Raw genomic sequence first — 16,383 nt, forward strand, 5'->3', positions numbered from 1 at the left:
CCGACTGGCGGTGCAGAAGCACTGCTGATTAGCATGCAGTAATGATGGTGTGCCGGGCTCCATTGTTCTAACACCTCCCCTCTCCTCCGCACCAATCTGTCACCATTCAGTGGGCTAGAGCTGCCTCAAATGCTTCTCTCCACAAATGAGATGGATAATTAGTTGTCCCTCACGAATGCTGCACTCTTCTCACCCCTGATTGCTTTCACCTTCTTGCTCCTGGCAATTTTGACACCTTGTAATCAGCCTGCTACTTCTCCATCTCAATCCATATCCTTCATTTTTTTTACCCCCAGCTCTTAAATCTACTGACTCTGGTAGCAAATGTCCCAATGAGAAATATGACACAAGTATTTCATATTCTTCTGGAAATTGTGGCAGTAAAAATGCTTTTGGAGCTAAAGTGGATTTTTCTCAAACAATTCACTCACGTGATGTATACACAAGTGTGTAAATATACAGTGTACGGAAACACACACACAAAAAAAAAATCCTAGCTGTCAGTACGAGTTTCCTCTTCCAAATAACAATGAATGACAACATAATTATGAGCAAGCAGCTGTTCATGATCCCAGAGAGAAAAGCATGCAGGCTGCACAATGTTCGACTCTTCACAGATTAACCAGGGAGGATCATTAGGGATATGTATTTGCCAAAAAAAAAAAAAAAAAGAAGAAGAATTCTCCCCTCCATGATGTGGACGCTGCTGTGTTGAGTTTTAGCAAGACTCTTCTATGTGAGTCTAACGATTCACTAGTTTGGATAGTTGATTATCACTTCACTGCATCCCCTTCTGAGTTATTTATGAAACGCAGTGAAATGTGCAGCACGGCGAAGGTTAATACAACAAATCAATCAGTGTATTTAGTGTGATTTGATGATGTTAAATGATATATAGTTTTAATACTACTTGTAAAGAGGGAAAAAAGGGTTGTTTGCAGTCTTCACACCAGCTCATCTCGCCAGCACAAGTGTTACCAGCCCATAACTGAAGGGCTGCGAGGTCCTCTCTGCACAACGCAGCGTCCCCGTTTCCTCAAACAGCATCGCGCCGAATGGAGAAACACATTGCAATTGTTTGCCAGGGTGTGAATAAATACTGCAGAAGTCAAAAGCTAATGCTTCCGTTTAGAAAAGACTCAGGTGTAGTCCAATGATAGGTTGATACTGTAAATGATGTCAGCGATGGGAAGACCGTTTGTGCTTCCAAATTACAATTTACCAAACCTGCATTTCACTGTTCAGTACCTTTAACATTTTGTGAAGGAATATTTTTTTCATAATTACTAACTCATTAATTGATATTAGCCTATAATGACATGTGATCTGGCAAACCTGGAGTGTCTTATTTGATCACTTTGTATGAAATGATTGGAGTAAAAACATCAAATAATCTTAATTTCTCCATTAAAATAAAAGTGCCTATAAATACAGTTTAATATTGTCTAAGGTAAAATAAATGCTATTCAAATAGCAAAGTAATTGGTAATTGATAATTGAACAGTGAGCTCGTACCTAATAGGTATGTGTTGCCATCTGTGTACACATGTTAATGAATACAACTCTAGAATAACATACAGCTGCTTCAAATGATCCTGGTTGAAGTCTACAACACAGAAGCACCAATGAAACATAGTGCTACATTAGTGAAAAAAGATTGGTTAACGTTGGGAGTGATTTGAAGCATATTGTTGGCATTTATGAGACGTGACTCTTTTTCGACGAGATATAAAATCTTGCTGCTAACGTGAAAAAGGAGGCAAAGGTGTCTTATTTCAACAGAAATTATTGCAAATTTAAAAGCTGGTCTGATTTATTCTCAAAGGAAATTGTTACCTTATTTGTGCAAATGATGTTTGAAGATAAGAATGTATAAACATGTTGCAGAATGAAAGTTAATGAATACACACCTGTGACATACCTGTTTGATATTTGTGTTGTATTTTATGTTGAAATATGTGCGGAAAATGGGAAAAATTTGAAGTAAAGAGTTAAATGTCTGCTTTATTTGCTCATATATACCATGTTATGCACCATCGTCACTTAGTATAGAGTAAAATCTCAGCGTGATATTAGAAAAATATAATGGGCTAGAAAGTGTACCATTTGATTCTTCAACATTAAATAAATGGATTCAAGTCGTATTGCAGTGTCATTTCAAAAATCCGGTACAGCGCATGTTCTTCGTGGCAGGGCAGAACTAGACCATGAATACAGTAAGTCTCGGCGTATAGTCGTGGCCCCCGTCAGTCTCTGCTTTCATTGTCAATTGTCGGCTTCATTCTTAGGAGAGAAATGCGAGTAGAGATGGCTGTTCATTTGCTCCTGAGGAACCACAGCATGGCAGAAAGCACATTTATCAGGACTGCTGCTCTGAGGCGTCGCCAGCTCTGTCCCCACGTCAACCGCATCACACAACTCGGGGCTCCAGAGAGGCTGCAGAGCAGGATGAACCAAAGAAAACAAGAAATTATTCATGCTCTAAACAATCCTTACACTCACTCTAGTAAGGCATGCTGGACTTCGAGCTGAAGTTCTGTCGCTTTAAGGAACACACAAACTTGTCAGCACAATAGACTGCACAACTCTGCAACAGTAAAGGCAAATGGCAAATCTCAAGAGTTTAATTATCTTACTATTTATGTGTTCGACAACACCATCAAAGCAGCCTTGCCTATTATAAATGCCTGTGTTGATGCAATCCAGGAAAAGCATCATATTATGAACGTTAAGCTCGCATTGCATGTTATTCACTGTTTCTCTATGAAGGCATTTATACACATCAGCAAATAAAATCCCACTTAACCATCGTACTCGATTTATCCGATTCAAACACTGTAATGTGCTTCCATCTGGCTCACACTTTCCAGCAAAGATGCCAAATATAACCAGAGCATCCATGCTCAAGAAAAAAAAAAAAGGAAAAAAAAGACAGAAATCAGCACACATTACAGAGTAATATGTTTAAGCCAAGGGGATTTGTTTTATGGACTTCACACTGTTTCACTGCTCCATTAGCAAAGACCAATCAGAGACTGATAATTTGCTACTAGTTTTCGCAGACCTTCTCCTGTAATTCTCACCTGCTGGGGTCCCCGAACACTCTCCTGGGAGAGCGAGGATGATGTCGAATGGGAGGGGGATGGCGGGTAGACAAAAGGCATGGGCAGTTCCAAGGGCTCCTCTTCTGTCAACGCGGAAGGGACGCTACTGAGGGGCCGCTTCGTGGGCATGGTCAGACCGATGTGTCTCTCCGGAGCACTGTTCAGGAAGTCGTATTCACTGTCCGCAGAAGGCGGGAATTTGACACTGAGTTTGGTGAGAGAGTCTACAAAGTCCCTGTCCTCGGGGCTGGCGCCGCGGGACGCTAGAGACGTGGGTGGGAGTGGAATATCCACGGCTGACCTCAGCGCTGAGGAAAAGGGTCTCTCTGCCTCTGCTGTGCGGTCCGTGCACTGGATGGGCATGGAGAACCGCTGATCTGTCGCATAGCAGAGAAACACGAATACATTAAGTTTAATACATATATTTACACACATGCTGTATTCATTATTGTATGAATAATCATGTTATATTATTAATATCACAGCTTGTATCCAGAGCCAACATCATGTCAGAATTAACTGCATTTATCCACCATTTTTAAACAGAGGAGGCCAGCTTTGGTTCTAAAGGGCAAGAAAGCATCCACCCTAGATTAGGTGTTGCTATCTAATTATATCAAACAACGAAGCAAAAAGCAGGTTAACTCGTATAGTAATGACATATGTATTTATTTAAATTCTGCACATTTTAGTTTAAATAACTGATTTCAGAAAACAAGCCTTAAATAAATGGCACGTGAATATCATAAATAAATAGCAATGTTACCATTTGACGCATCATTTCCTCCATGGAATCTTTTTAGATGATCTTTTTGTCTTCGGGTGAGAGAGCGAATCTGCCGGAATTTCCCTTGAATTGCTTCAAACGCATCCAGCATGTCCTTACTTACAAACAAAGAGATAAAGGGTTACAATAAAATCCATTCTTTAGCTCTTTTGTCCATGATTTTTATATATTTAAAAAAAAAAGAGAGTCTTAGAGACACATACTAGTTAACGCTGCTGTTGACTGGCAGATTAGGAGCAACAGCAACAGTGCCCATATTCTCCTGTAAAAAGATACATCATGTTTATCGTCATCATTAGCAACAATTATCCAAGGGCATACTGTCAATGCACCTGCAGTTTGATTTACACATGGCAAGTAAACATTTACTTGTGGAAAATGTTTCCTTGGTCACTTAAATAATGAACAATGAAGCTCAAGCTGCTGAACTGTGCAAGCAACATAATCCTCTAGCACCATCTGGTGAAGTAATGGTGGATTCACCCTCTGCTGAGTAGAACGAGGTGGATACTATTACACCAGCTATGTAATCTTTGGTTTCAAGGATTGCTTGAATCTTTGATAAGGATACGAATGGAAGCACAATGAAAGTATATGTTCATTCCCTTCTGATCAGAGTGAATGACTGAATAATGACACAATTTCTCTTAATTAACTGAGGTAATTAACTACGTAACTGGGGTGAGAAAGTGAAAAAACTAAATATTTGCTGACTAACATAAAGGATGATGCAGAAGCAAAAAGTTTAAAAAAAAGAAAGGAGAAAAAAAAAGTAGGAATCACATATGGATGAACTGTATTTTGGAGCTACTTCTATATTAATTAACCATTGGTATAATGTGTTCTTGTTGACAAAAGTACAACAGCATCCATCAGAATCAACATGCCTTAGCACATGTGATGCATTTGTACATTTTCAAATGTGAGAATGAAGAAAAACCAGTTCTGGAGCCATGGTAATGCAGCTTCACACCGTAGCACAGCGAACGTACCGGGTACTGTATTTTCTTAAAAGCACCGGCCCCATCAAGGAGATGGTTGCAAGGCTCACATTTCATCTCCCCTTAGAATCCAAAACAGTGAAAAATTAACGGTTTGAACAGATTCGGTACAATGTTTGACAATCCAATAGCAATGATCAGGATACAATGCAACAAATATAATAAATGATCTTGTCGGCGTATAAACAAGAGAGATCCTCCGGCACATCTCACTCACCTGGTGGTTGCCTTGTTGCTGATAACTTGGCTTCCAATTTTGAAATCAACTGTTGCTGGTCCTCTATCTGCTTTTGAAGTGTTTGAGTGTATAGCTCATAATATTCACTCTGTAAAAAAAAGGAGGTTATATTTTTTTAGCACCAATATCGACACAGTTTCATGAAGGTCTAGATATATAAATAATACATTGCATTTTTAAAACACATTTCTTGCCATTTGACTGAAAAATAACAGGAGCACTGTGTTTCTTATAGTTCTTTGCTATATTGGCAACATGTGGCTCATTTCACACACAGCTTGAAAACGTTTTTTCTCCTCATGTCGTTACCATTTGCTGCAGCTCCTTTTTAGCATTGTCTTTTTCAATGGAGACCTGGCGATAAGCTTCGAAAGCTTTATTGAGCTGGTCTCCAATGTTCCTTTCCATGCCGTGTGCTCCACAATCATCCCTGACACAGCAGACATGAGCCCTGGGAGGGGAAATCAAAATGTTAAAATGTTTTAAATTATACCAAATGTGAAAAACCCTCCCCAAAACACAGTAGACTAGTGAAAAAGCATGGCGTTTTGCTTGTTTCGCAACATATCTCTCAGCTAACTTGTCTTCAAACAGTCAAACATAATGAAAGCAAACACACTTCTTGGTGGTATTAGAATTAAAATCAATGCCTTATTGTAGTTCTGGAAGAGATAACTATGTTGAAGAGCAACTGTACCACTGAAATGACCCAAAAAAATGCATTTCTTGTACAACCAGTAAGACCTAAATAATCCTTGCAGTTTCTCTGTTTTCTGTGTCTAAAAAAAACTTTTTGGAACTACTTTTTGGAGCAACCCTGGGACAACTGCAGCACTTACTTACTGTTACAGTCGCTGACTCGGACGTGTTGAGATGATGCAAAACAAGAAAGAGGAGGTAAAGTCTCACCCAGAGCCGCTCGCAGGTTACACCAACGTTACCTGTCACCCCAGTGGCTCTGGACTGGAGCTGCACATTACACTGCATCAACACTGAACCGCCGGAGCCCACCGAGCCACAGCGGCGGTTTAAAAGTTCAAAACCTAATCCGCACAGTTCCGTAAATCCTTCCAACCTAATCCTACCGGCTAGCTCACAGCTCATTCAACCGGTGGCCACCGAGCCACGACTCGACAGATCCCTTCTCCCCCGCCGCCAGTGAGCCGACGTCCTCTTACCTTCATTCGAGTCACCGTTAAAACAGTCGAATTTGTTGTTTTGACACACACCGCAGCGTCGTCCGCTTAATCTTCAGATGCAAAGTTACGAAGCGCCGAAGAGGATATGGCAATGTATGTTTTACATAGCCTAGTTGAGTTGGGAACTTCCCTCGGGGAATCCCCTCGGTCTGTAGACTTCCGCCTTTACTCGATGCCGGCCAATCAGCGCGCGGCTCGGAGGAGCGCCGGGTTGTTAGCTGGTCGAGGGTTCTTCCAGCCTACGCGTCTGCAAACCGACTGTCGTGCGTGTGAAAACTCTCCCCAAAACTACACTGTGCTCATTTGATTCTGCAGCGTTATGTCTCACGTTATTCGACGTCCGGTACGTCTCTGTTCAAAGTATTGATCCTGTCTTAATGCTGTTACATGCAGAGATAAACTTTAAAGGGCCCCAGAGGCAAACCAATGACTGCGGGGGCCCCTAGACCTGGCTTTTTCCACTGTAGACATTTATTAACATTGATGATGGCTGCATTCCACTTAGGGGAGGTCCTGTGCAAGTTGACTCAATGCAATAGTTGGGAACTTACTGGGAAGTAAGCCATTGTTAGCATTATCAATTTCACTTGTGCTTTTGTCGAAATGTCTGCCATGAAAATAGTCTATTGAGGTAATTCTATTAAAAACGACTCTATTTAGGAATGTTTAGCCCACCATGTGAGCACATAATGAGCCAATATTGCCAGTTGTCATTGTAATTTGTTAGTTAAATTAAATTTAATTAAATTTCCATAACAAATTGCAGTAAGTTTGGGGCTTTGGAGGTGCGGTTAGTTGTGCAGCACCTTTCAAGAACAAGGCAATTCAAAGTGTTTTGGCATTAAATACATGAAGACGAGATAGAAAAGGAACGCAAGGTGATATATAAATAATAATAAAAACATACAGAAAACATATTTACCTGGATTACCCACATGGCAAATCAGGAATGCCACATGGGTACCAGACCTCCAGACTCCTCAGAAAGCTCCAGTTCATTACTGTATGTCAGTGGATTTTTATGTAATTATATTATTGGGGGGATTTGCACCATTAAAGTACAACATCAACTGTGTCCTGTAATAGTGTGGCCTTGTGCCCACATGATGAATATCGTAAATAAAATTATGTTTCATCATATTAAATTGCCACAAACTGACTAACTGTAAAATACAATAAAACTGTCATCTGTAGTTAATGGTAATTTGCAGGAAACATGGGCCTCACATGTTTTAATCCTGTCTCTTTTTTTAAACTGTACTTTGGAGTCGTTTATCTCTCATTATTAGATCAACTGAAATTAAAATGAGTCATAACTGAGGCCTTTTTCACACATATAGACACGTATAGTAGGATAAGCACAAGCGTGAATAATACAATTAATGTAAAGATGTCTTCTTGTGACTCACTAATATTCATTTGTTTTTATCTTTTTATCCATTATCAATCATTTAAACATTGTATTTCTTCATTTTTCTTTTTTTTTTAATGTGACCTCACATGTCCGGTTTAGCTTTAAACCCAAATAAGGATTACCTTCTGTATTCTCTGTGCGCACATGTGACCGCTTGTAAATGAATTGGGCTCAGTGTGAACATTGTTAAGTTAACCACAGCCAACAGTGATGTCAGCCTAAGACTGTTCACTTCTACATCACCGCAGCGAGGTGTGAACTGTCACCACTAGAGGTCAGCAAAAACAAGTTACTTTTTATTGCAAGTGAGACTTAATCCCGGATGAGGAGGCACGCCTCACCCTCACCTTTATGCAAGAGCGGAATCTCTCCCACAGGCTGTATGTATATGAAGACTTCATGGTTCTCCCTTACTGTGATCATCTGTTCTGCATTACTCCTCGAAAACCACCAGATTACCAGTAGGTATGCTTTGCTGTGCTGTGCCCTCATTGGTTAAAAGTAATTTGTGGCCACAATACCACATGGGATCAGGTTCTTCTGTTGTGGCCAAGACTCAGTAATGTGATGTTAAGTCCTCGTGTTGATCCCTCCGATCCACCTCTAAAAAGCTGCTCAGGGCCAAACCTGAAATGTTGAATCTTAATGATGACAATAGAACTAATTGTTTGGGTAAATTGGTCCACAGAAGAAGCCAACATTAATAATTCTTCTTAAATTCTTAGATTTGCAAATTGAAAAGACAACAGTTTTATTTTCCATCGTTGGTGTTTGGACATTAAACATTCATAGATGAATAATGCAGTGGCTTAATTTAACCAATCTGGGAATGTTTTTGTTTTTGGCACACTATTTTCACTCTCTTTTAAAACCCAACATCCTGAAGTAAGTGTCCCACTGATTGCTTGGTGCCTTGGAAATGCAGGCTTTTTTAATAATGATGCACTACCGAGTGCCACAGTGTGAGGACTCTCCCCAGGAGCACAACATGATAACCAGTAGATGGCAGTTTAGAGTGACTTATTGAGATGCAGTATCCTTTTTTAACTTAGAGTGATTTTATCTTTTAAGCTATTGAGGATGAGCATAGAGTATCTTAGTATGTACAACACACTCACGCTATATACTAAATGAAACAGGTTGTTTTTATTGTCAATCACATTTGAAGTGTAGGGTGGTATCAGTGTAAAATCAAAAAGCAGACCCCGCTGATTTCCACAATTTCCATGTAATATTCTCCAAATGTCCATATATTGCTGATTGGTACTAAATGTGCAGCTTTTTAAAATATAATTATGATACACTGGTGCCTTTTTACTTACAGAGGGACCAACTACTGAGGATGAAGCGTGAATAAAGATGTGTGTTAATTTCTAAAGCACAAATAAACCCATCCACACCTCCTCCCAAACCTGCGGGAAAGGTGCCGGATCTTGAATGAAAGCAGCCGGGGGCACGCTTGATCCAGCTGTGGGCTGTCTGCTCTCTCTGTGTCTGCATCAGGCCTGTCAGGTCGGTGCGACTTGACATGCCAAGGGGCGTGACAAAGCGGCGGTGTTTGACCTGGGAATGAAAACGGCCTTCACATGCTGCTTATTGGCGCGAGGTCACACCCCCACATGTGGTCCAGATGCTCCATACTGAGTCCCGAACACAGAAATAGAAAAGAGAAAAGAGAAAATACAGACTCCACCACACACTTATAGTGGATCATACTTGATGATTTAGAGAGATTATTTATATACATTGTTTTAGGGAATTGCATTTTATACTTTTTTTTTTTATTTAAATTTTTATAGCATTTAACAATAAGGGAAAACACATACATTGTGACACAACATAAACAAAACAACAACAAAAACAAAAAACAAACAACAACAAACAACAACAACAAAAAACGCAGTAATGATGGTGTGTGAATGTGTGTGTATGTATGTGCGTGCGTGTATGTGCGTACATGTGGCGTGTGTGAATACATCATGTACACAACATCTGTCCTACACCAGACTATCAAAGTACTTTGTCACCTTGTCAATGTATCCCAAATATTCTCTATTCCACCTCTCCAATTTTATACTTTTAAAGGCCCTTTATTATCTGCAGATGATAATTTATCATGAGTGAGATTTGTAAACATGTTTACAAATCTCACTCGTTTTCTATCTGTCACACATGGTTGTCTGTGGTCAGGAGGCACAGATGAATGGATGGAATTTCTGATTGACAAAATTAATTTCCTTTCTGTGTGTGTGTGTGTGTGTGTATATATATATATATATATATATATATATATATATATATATATATATTGCTTAAAGTATACCTACCTTTTCTTTTAGTTTTTGTTACACACGGAGGTATGTGTAAGGTCAAATGGGCCAGTTTTCTAAATTTCTATAACTGAGTTAATCCAAACCTGTCTAGCAGGATAACTGGATGAGCATGTCTCCGTCATCAGTTGGTATATGAATTAGTGCAGAGCTCCGTGGGGCCCGTCCAGCACAGTGGGACTCCACTGGCCCCGGCTCCTCCGGGGATCAATTTCTGAAGTCCTGCAACACAGGTTGTCGTCTTGACCCTCACTGACATTCCAACTTCAACCTCTGATCCTCCCGAGAATGACTTACACTCCCGGAGTGCCACCAGCAACCTCAATTCATATAAAAAAAAAACTCCAGGAATTCCTTTAACAGCACGCCATGTTACGGGTGTCACATATTTGTCGTGGCTGCTTTGAACTCTGAATTTATGACAATCTGACACAACTCGTCTTGTGGTTGTAGGAATATTTTTTTTTCATAATTTTAGACTGTGGTTTACTGCTATGCAATGCTTTCCTAACCGAACTATGGGTGAGGCATATTAGTCATTTCCACGAAAACACAGTCAGTACCATTTTCTCTTTCAGTTCAGTCCTCACTACTCTCTTTGTTCATCTTTCCAGGAACAAGAACATAGAAAATATTTAGGCAACAATCTCTTTATCGACTTCACCTGCCATGCCTGGGCGAGAGTAAACAACACTAAAGATGAGAAAAGTGCAAATGTGATGAGACAGATTTATGAATACTCTGTTTCCTTTCATGTGGCAATCTGCTCTGTTTGATCTCTCTCTCTCTCTCTCTCTCTCTCTCTCTCTCTCTCTCTCTCTTCCAAGTACTAAATATACCTACTCCACTCCTTGTTTGACTCATAAATCATAATTTCGTCCGCCGTGTATTACTGTCAGCTACGACACTCACTGAGAGGCGGAGAGGCAGCGTTGCATTTCCGTCAACAGCATGTGCATTTCCTGCGTTGCGAGACCACGGCGTGTTAGCACTTCAGGCGTCTACCGCGTTGAGAGGAAGAAGAGAAACACACACAGCTTGTATTCATTAACAAGCCATTGTTGCCTTGAGACCTGTAATCTGTCTCCGTTACACGCAGTCACTTAAAACATACATCCGCTCGCTGTGCACAATAAAGCCAGCATTGATGTTGTTTTCTGTTGAGAATCTCGCACATTTTTTGTCAATACCCTGACCTCACCACTCACAGGAGGACATCAGCGATGCAGAGAGGCCTCATAAATTTTTGCAGAATGATCTCTGGGGAGAAGCGGTGTCCTTTTTCCGGCTTCATCCGGTTTACCCTGGAGAAGACATATGAAAGGGTCAGATGTGTGTGTGTGTGTGTGTGTGTGTGGGGTTACCCTTCATACATTATAGGACATTGGTGTATGTGGTTTATTGAATGATCTGTGCCCTCACTATCCACAATTAGTAGGAGGGGATGAACGTTTGCAAGCACAAAAACCATGTTCCAACTGATGTGATCATCTAACGTATTCCCCAGGCAGGCGATCCCATTGTCCTTTGTGGTGTGTCACTGGCGAGAAGGATACGGAGCTTGCTGTTATAGGGGGCCCTGCTCCAGATACACATCACACTGGAGCCTGGCTGGAGCTCGGCAGTAAATCTTGGGCCACTGCAAGGGTCCATCCATGTTTCCTCCATGTCTAGCAAAATAAACAATCCGCTGTGGGTCGGCAGAAACGCGGGATCAGACGGAGGGCAGAGCTGAGGACTCTGGCATACCGGGGGGAGGGGGGAGGAGGAATGCAGGGGGGGGGGGGGGGGGGGGGCACATAGATCAGATTTCAGGAGCCCCAGAGAGAAGTGGAGGAGAATAAAGAGAAACCTTGCTGTCAAGAGACAGCAGGGCGTGTGGGGGGTAAAATATTCAATCCATTCACAATAATGTGTTGTAATAAAGTGTTTTTTATTGTTTTATTCATCCAAATTGTTGTGCCATAACAATGAAGAGGTGCAATTCATGTTTTTTCCCCTGGAATATGTGAAAGTAGGTGTGTCGGAGCAGACCAGTGAGAATCTGTGGTTTCTATCAGAGGCTAAAGCTGCACACAATATTGTTTTGGTTGAGGCTCCGGCCCCAGGGGCTTCCTGCTATTTGAAGAGGATGGGGTGGGGATGTTTGTTGAGAAGCTGGGATAAGATTCTGTAGTTCTGAGACTTGTACACAATTAGTAATTTCTTTTAAATCTTTATGGGGTTTTTTATGATCGTCTGCTGTGCTCAAACTCTTATTCACTCTTGTGGGCCAAGATGTTTCGTATGCCAAATTCCAGGGAGCTGCAAAAACATGCAACTGTGATTATGTTGTGTTAAAGTGCCATCATGCTTATTTGGACATCCACAGCCTAAATAAGATGGTCTTAACTGAATTTTGACTGTTCTGCAAGAAGACTTTCCTGCAAGCGTATTGAATTTCCTGATTGATAGTGAGAGGAAGTTCTCTCCCTGTTCCTGTTACATAACAGCTAAACCACAAACCTCTCATTGAACAAAATGTTCACGAACCTAACAGCGAAGTAATACGCGTCAAGCAAACTGATAACATCTCTGAATAAATCTCCCTTTAAAGAGTTGATATCACATGATCACATAATCTCACGTTACTACTGAATGAGTATGATACAAAAGAAATAAGTTCTGTGAGATTTTAAAAGTCTTTTTGTAAACACAAAGCTTTCACTTGGTCAAATGTAAATGTTTTAGCTTATTTAACTTGCTCATGCTCATTTTGTTTGACCGATGTCAACAGTCCAAAAGCCCCCAAAGTCAGCCAGAAATATATTACCTGGTTGTCCTCAAACATGCATTGATTTCTAATTTGTCAGTATAAGATAAGGCATTTCGGATGCCCAAAAATCAATAGTCGTGTGGAAAGGGAGGGTCAGGGCGCTGTGTGTGTTTCCCACAGTGGCTGAGGTTCAACAGATACGGATGGGACGGGAACATAATATGAATAGCATCCACTGAACGCTTGTATTTCTGTCTTTATGGGAAACATTGGCAACAACAAATATTCCCTTCCAAGAACCTGCAAATCAAGTGTGTTGGGCTGCATATAATGTATATTGTATAACAGTATAATAGTGTATAACTTGATGAGGCATGTGAGATGATCACATTTGGATCTCTGCATAATCACAGTTTGTTTGTGTGTTACAAGTTATGGCTTTGTGGGGCAAAAAGGTACAAAATGGTTCAAAAGCCATATGAGGATAAGAAGAAAGTCCCTAGCCGACCTCACATGAAGAGCCCTCTAGTGCTCTTCATTACTCAAGCTCATGAAAGTTTTATCAGCAGGAGACTTGAGACTTTTCTTGGTGCATGAGTTGCAGTCTTTATCACGCTTCCTGACGGCTTCTCCATGAATGGACTTTGTAGAATGAGGCCATTCATTCTTGGCGTCTCTTATGATTTCAAGGGATGGTAGGATTTATCTGATGATTATTCAACTGCTGACCAGGTGACCAAAACAAAGTGTCATTGTATTAAAAGTGAATTGAAGAAAAAAGGGCATAGATATCAGTTTCGGTATGCAGGATTTGCGTTTTTTAAAAGCTGCCTCAAAGCTATGGAGCGGTATCTATAGTGCTATAGTAAAACATTCCACTTGTCATTACCATTATCCCACTTAGAGCATTCTTAGTTCTTTTCATGTATTTATCTTAATAATTTGAATGCCCATTTTCAGGCCTAAGAACTGTAAATACTCTCTCTAGGCTGATTTTATTGCAGTGTTCGCTCTTAAGCCTATTTCAATATAAAGCAAGCTACAGATACAGATTGTCTAGCGCTAACAGCTCTTTGCAAAGCAGTGATAATTTGGTAATATTTTGACAATAGCTGATGGCAGACGGCCTCCACCAAAACAAACTTTAAATCATTGTCAAAGTGAATGCATTAACTACCGTGGTGAGGATGTGGACAATGGCATTATGCTGAGGCTGAACAGCACCATACAGTGTTTACAATAAAGTTTGGAGAGTTGCCTGGCAGCAGAATGTACACAATGAAACAGCCCAGTGGCGCTGCTCTTTATGTCAGTGTCAGGCCTGAAAGAACGGCCTTTGTACACATATGACTCTCATTCTCGGGACATTTGACATGAGCAAAAGGAGGCCAGGCTCGATAATAAAAGCTTTCCTGCTTCTGTCAAGTGTTTCCTCTCATATTTTAGAAAGAATTCAGAAACGTTTCAAATGTGCGTGTTAAAATGTCAGTGAGGAAATATGGATAGAAAGCACATTATCATAGAACACTACATTGTATTTGAAACGCTGTTCGTACTTCATAAAGAGATGTCAGGATGTTGACATCTAGTCATAAAGAAATGATTTATGTCAAAATGAACAAGTGGTTGCAATTACTTTAAATTGATTGATTGATCTTTCTTATTTCTAAACTGCCACATGTTTTGTTTTGAAGGGAACACTATGAATGTCACTCCAAGTAAATTAGTATGTTGCACATTTTCCTACTTCTGCAATGGTGCATAATTATGGGCTGAAAGGTGCATATATATATACGATTATTAGGAATGTTTACTGTAGTGTTCTTATCAGTTCTTATCATCATCTGAAGATAAGAACTGTGGTTTTAGCTGTTTATAGCTATGAAGTTGGCCCTCTTCACTGATCGGTCACAGTAGTTCTCCTACGCTCTACTTACGAAAGTAGCAGTCGGTTGAACTCTGCTACTCTCACTGCTAGATGCCGCCAAATCCTACACACTGCTCCTTTAAGGTCCTGGTGAGAAGTGATGACACCGCTGCCCTCAGCAGTGTGATGACATCCAAGTTCTCATGTACCACATGGGGGTGGATTCCAAGGAATCTGGTAATAAAGACCATGAGAGATTATCCAGTCATGTCAACCATCCAACCATACTCTATATTTATCCATATTTTTTTTTTCTTTTCTTTTTAAAATCATCCTCAGTTGTTCTTTATTAAATGGAACTGCTAAAGTGACTCATTCATTTTTGGATAACTGAGCCGTGCTGTCATGAAAACACCACCCCCACATCAGCACCTCAATTAAAGACCAGCGTTGTGAATGTAGCCTTTTTCCCTGTGTGACACACAAACAGAGGCGCTCACAGCTCTCTTTTGTGGCTTTTACAGTCAAGAGTCAGGGGAAATGAATCTGCTGTTGCCAAAGAGGGATTACAAGCCCCTACCCGAATACTGCATCTATCCAGACAGGAAGGTAGGGACTGTTAGTAAAACCTTCTCGGAGCTGCTAAAACACTTCTCAGGAATCTAATACTGAGAGGAAGTGAGAAGAAATCCACCCCCCCCCCCCTCTCTCTCTCTCTCTCTCTCTCTCTCTCTCTCTTTCTCTCAACTGTAATTGCTGCTATGACTTGCGAGGACAAAACAGAGACCACACTTTCTTCATATACCTCAGCTGGTAGAGACTGTTTTCATTAGCTCAGGAGTGAGAACAAGTGGCACAATGTCCTAAAATAACCTCACTCTCCTATTTCCTTTGGAAATACCCAGTGTGTGTGTGTGTGTGTGTGTGTGTGTGTGTGTGTGTGTGTGTGTGTGTGAGTGAGTGTGTGAGGGAGAGAGAGAGAGAGAGAGAGAGCTATCTTGTGTCTCAGTGATCTTGTAATCTTTGCATGCGTGTTTGAGCCTGTTTGTGCATGTGCAATCGAAGCCTGTATCTAAAATGAAAGGAGATCTCCTCCATGGGAACGGCCAGCTCTCTGGAAGGCTCACACTTTCATACGAAAACAATCCGCTTGCAGTGATTTCATTGTATATTATGGCTTTGGATTTTATTTAGATATTCATTCAGGTTTCGGGTTTGTGGTATGGGAAGTATAGCGGGCATTTTTGAACAAAAATGATTACCTGTGATAATAATACATTAATAGTGTTATTGGATACACGTGATGTTTTATTTTGGTTTAGTTCTACAAAAACGCAGGGATCAGATAACCTTTCCTTTCACTCTTTCATAAAGGGTGATGGTTCAGTTGCCTCTCTGTACTCTGAGGAGAGTGCTGAATCAGACCTCTATCCCTTTCCCCTAATGCTGACCCATTGACTGCTGTTGGCCCGGTGAACTTCTCTACACACTCTACTGGTGACCTTTGTTTGCATTTAGAAATGGCATATCACATATCACACCTTTAGTCCACACATTGTGCTCATGCAAGGACACTGATGTCATAGGGGGGTAATTTCAGGGATTACTGGGCTTCACGAACCCAAATTTTCATTTTAAGAGCTAGAGCAGAGCCACACGTTGTTTCTTGATATTACCAACCAGGGAAA

General features: G+C 40.7%; 1 protein-coding gene and 1 long non-coding RNA gene across 4 annotated transcripts; both read right to left on the reverse strand.

Annotated features, from left to right (window-relative positions):
• Positions 1 to 1,984: 1,984 nt before the first annotated feature.
• tank (TRAF family member-associated NFKB activator) lies at positions 1,985 to 6,466 on the reverse strand. 3 transcript variants are annotated; one of them, XM_084022657.1, is made up of 8 exons: positions 6,309 to 6,466; positions 5,440 to 5,581; positions 5,110 to 5,218; positions 4,884 to 4,954; positions 4,095 to 4,153; positions 3,871 to 3,989; positions 3,084 to 3,481; positions 1,985 to 2,436 (listed from the first exon to the last, which is right to left on the reverse strand). In XM_084022657.1, the coding sequence occupies exons 2-8, from the start codon at positions 5,536 to 5,538 to the stop codon at positions 2,266 to 2,268; spliced, it is 1,026 nt and encodes a 341-aa protein (XP_083878783.1). In that variant the 5' UTR covers positions 5,539 to 5,581; positions 6,309 to 6,466; the 3' UTR covers positions 1,985 to 2,265. The 3 variants fall into 3 exon arrangements, with proteins under 3 accessions (XP_083878783.1, XP_083878784.1, XP_083878782.1); XM_084022658.1 differs by lacking the exon at positions 6,309 to 6,466 and adding an exon at positions 5,974 to 6,279; XM_084022656.1 differs by lacking the exon at positions 6,309 to 6,466 and having other exon boundaries at positions 4,095 to 4,150.
• Positions 6,467 to 10,181: 3,715 nt separating this feature from the next.
• Positions 10,182 to 11,377, reverse strand: LOC311021821. Its single transcript, XR_014598044.1, has 3 exons — positions 11,282 to 11,377; positions 10,986 to 11,074; positions 10,182 to 10,295 (listed from the first exon to the last, which is right to left on the reverse strand). It is a non-coding gene; the product is annotated as an uncharacterized lncRNA (long non-coding RNA).
• Between the last annotated feature and the right edge of the window lie 5,006 nt (positions 11,378 to 16,383).

The sequence above is a fragment of the Eutrigla gurnardus genome (assembly GCF_963514095.1).
Source record: "Eutrigla gurnardus genome assembly, chromosome: 12".
Taxonomy (NCBI): Eukaryota; Metazoa; Chordata; class Actinopteri; order Perciformes; family Triglidae; genus Eutrigla; species Eutrigla gurnardus.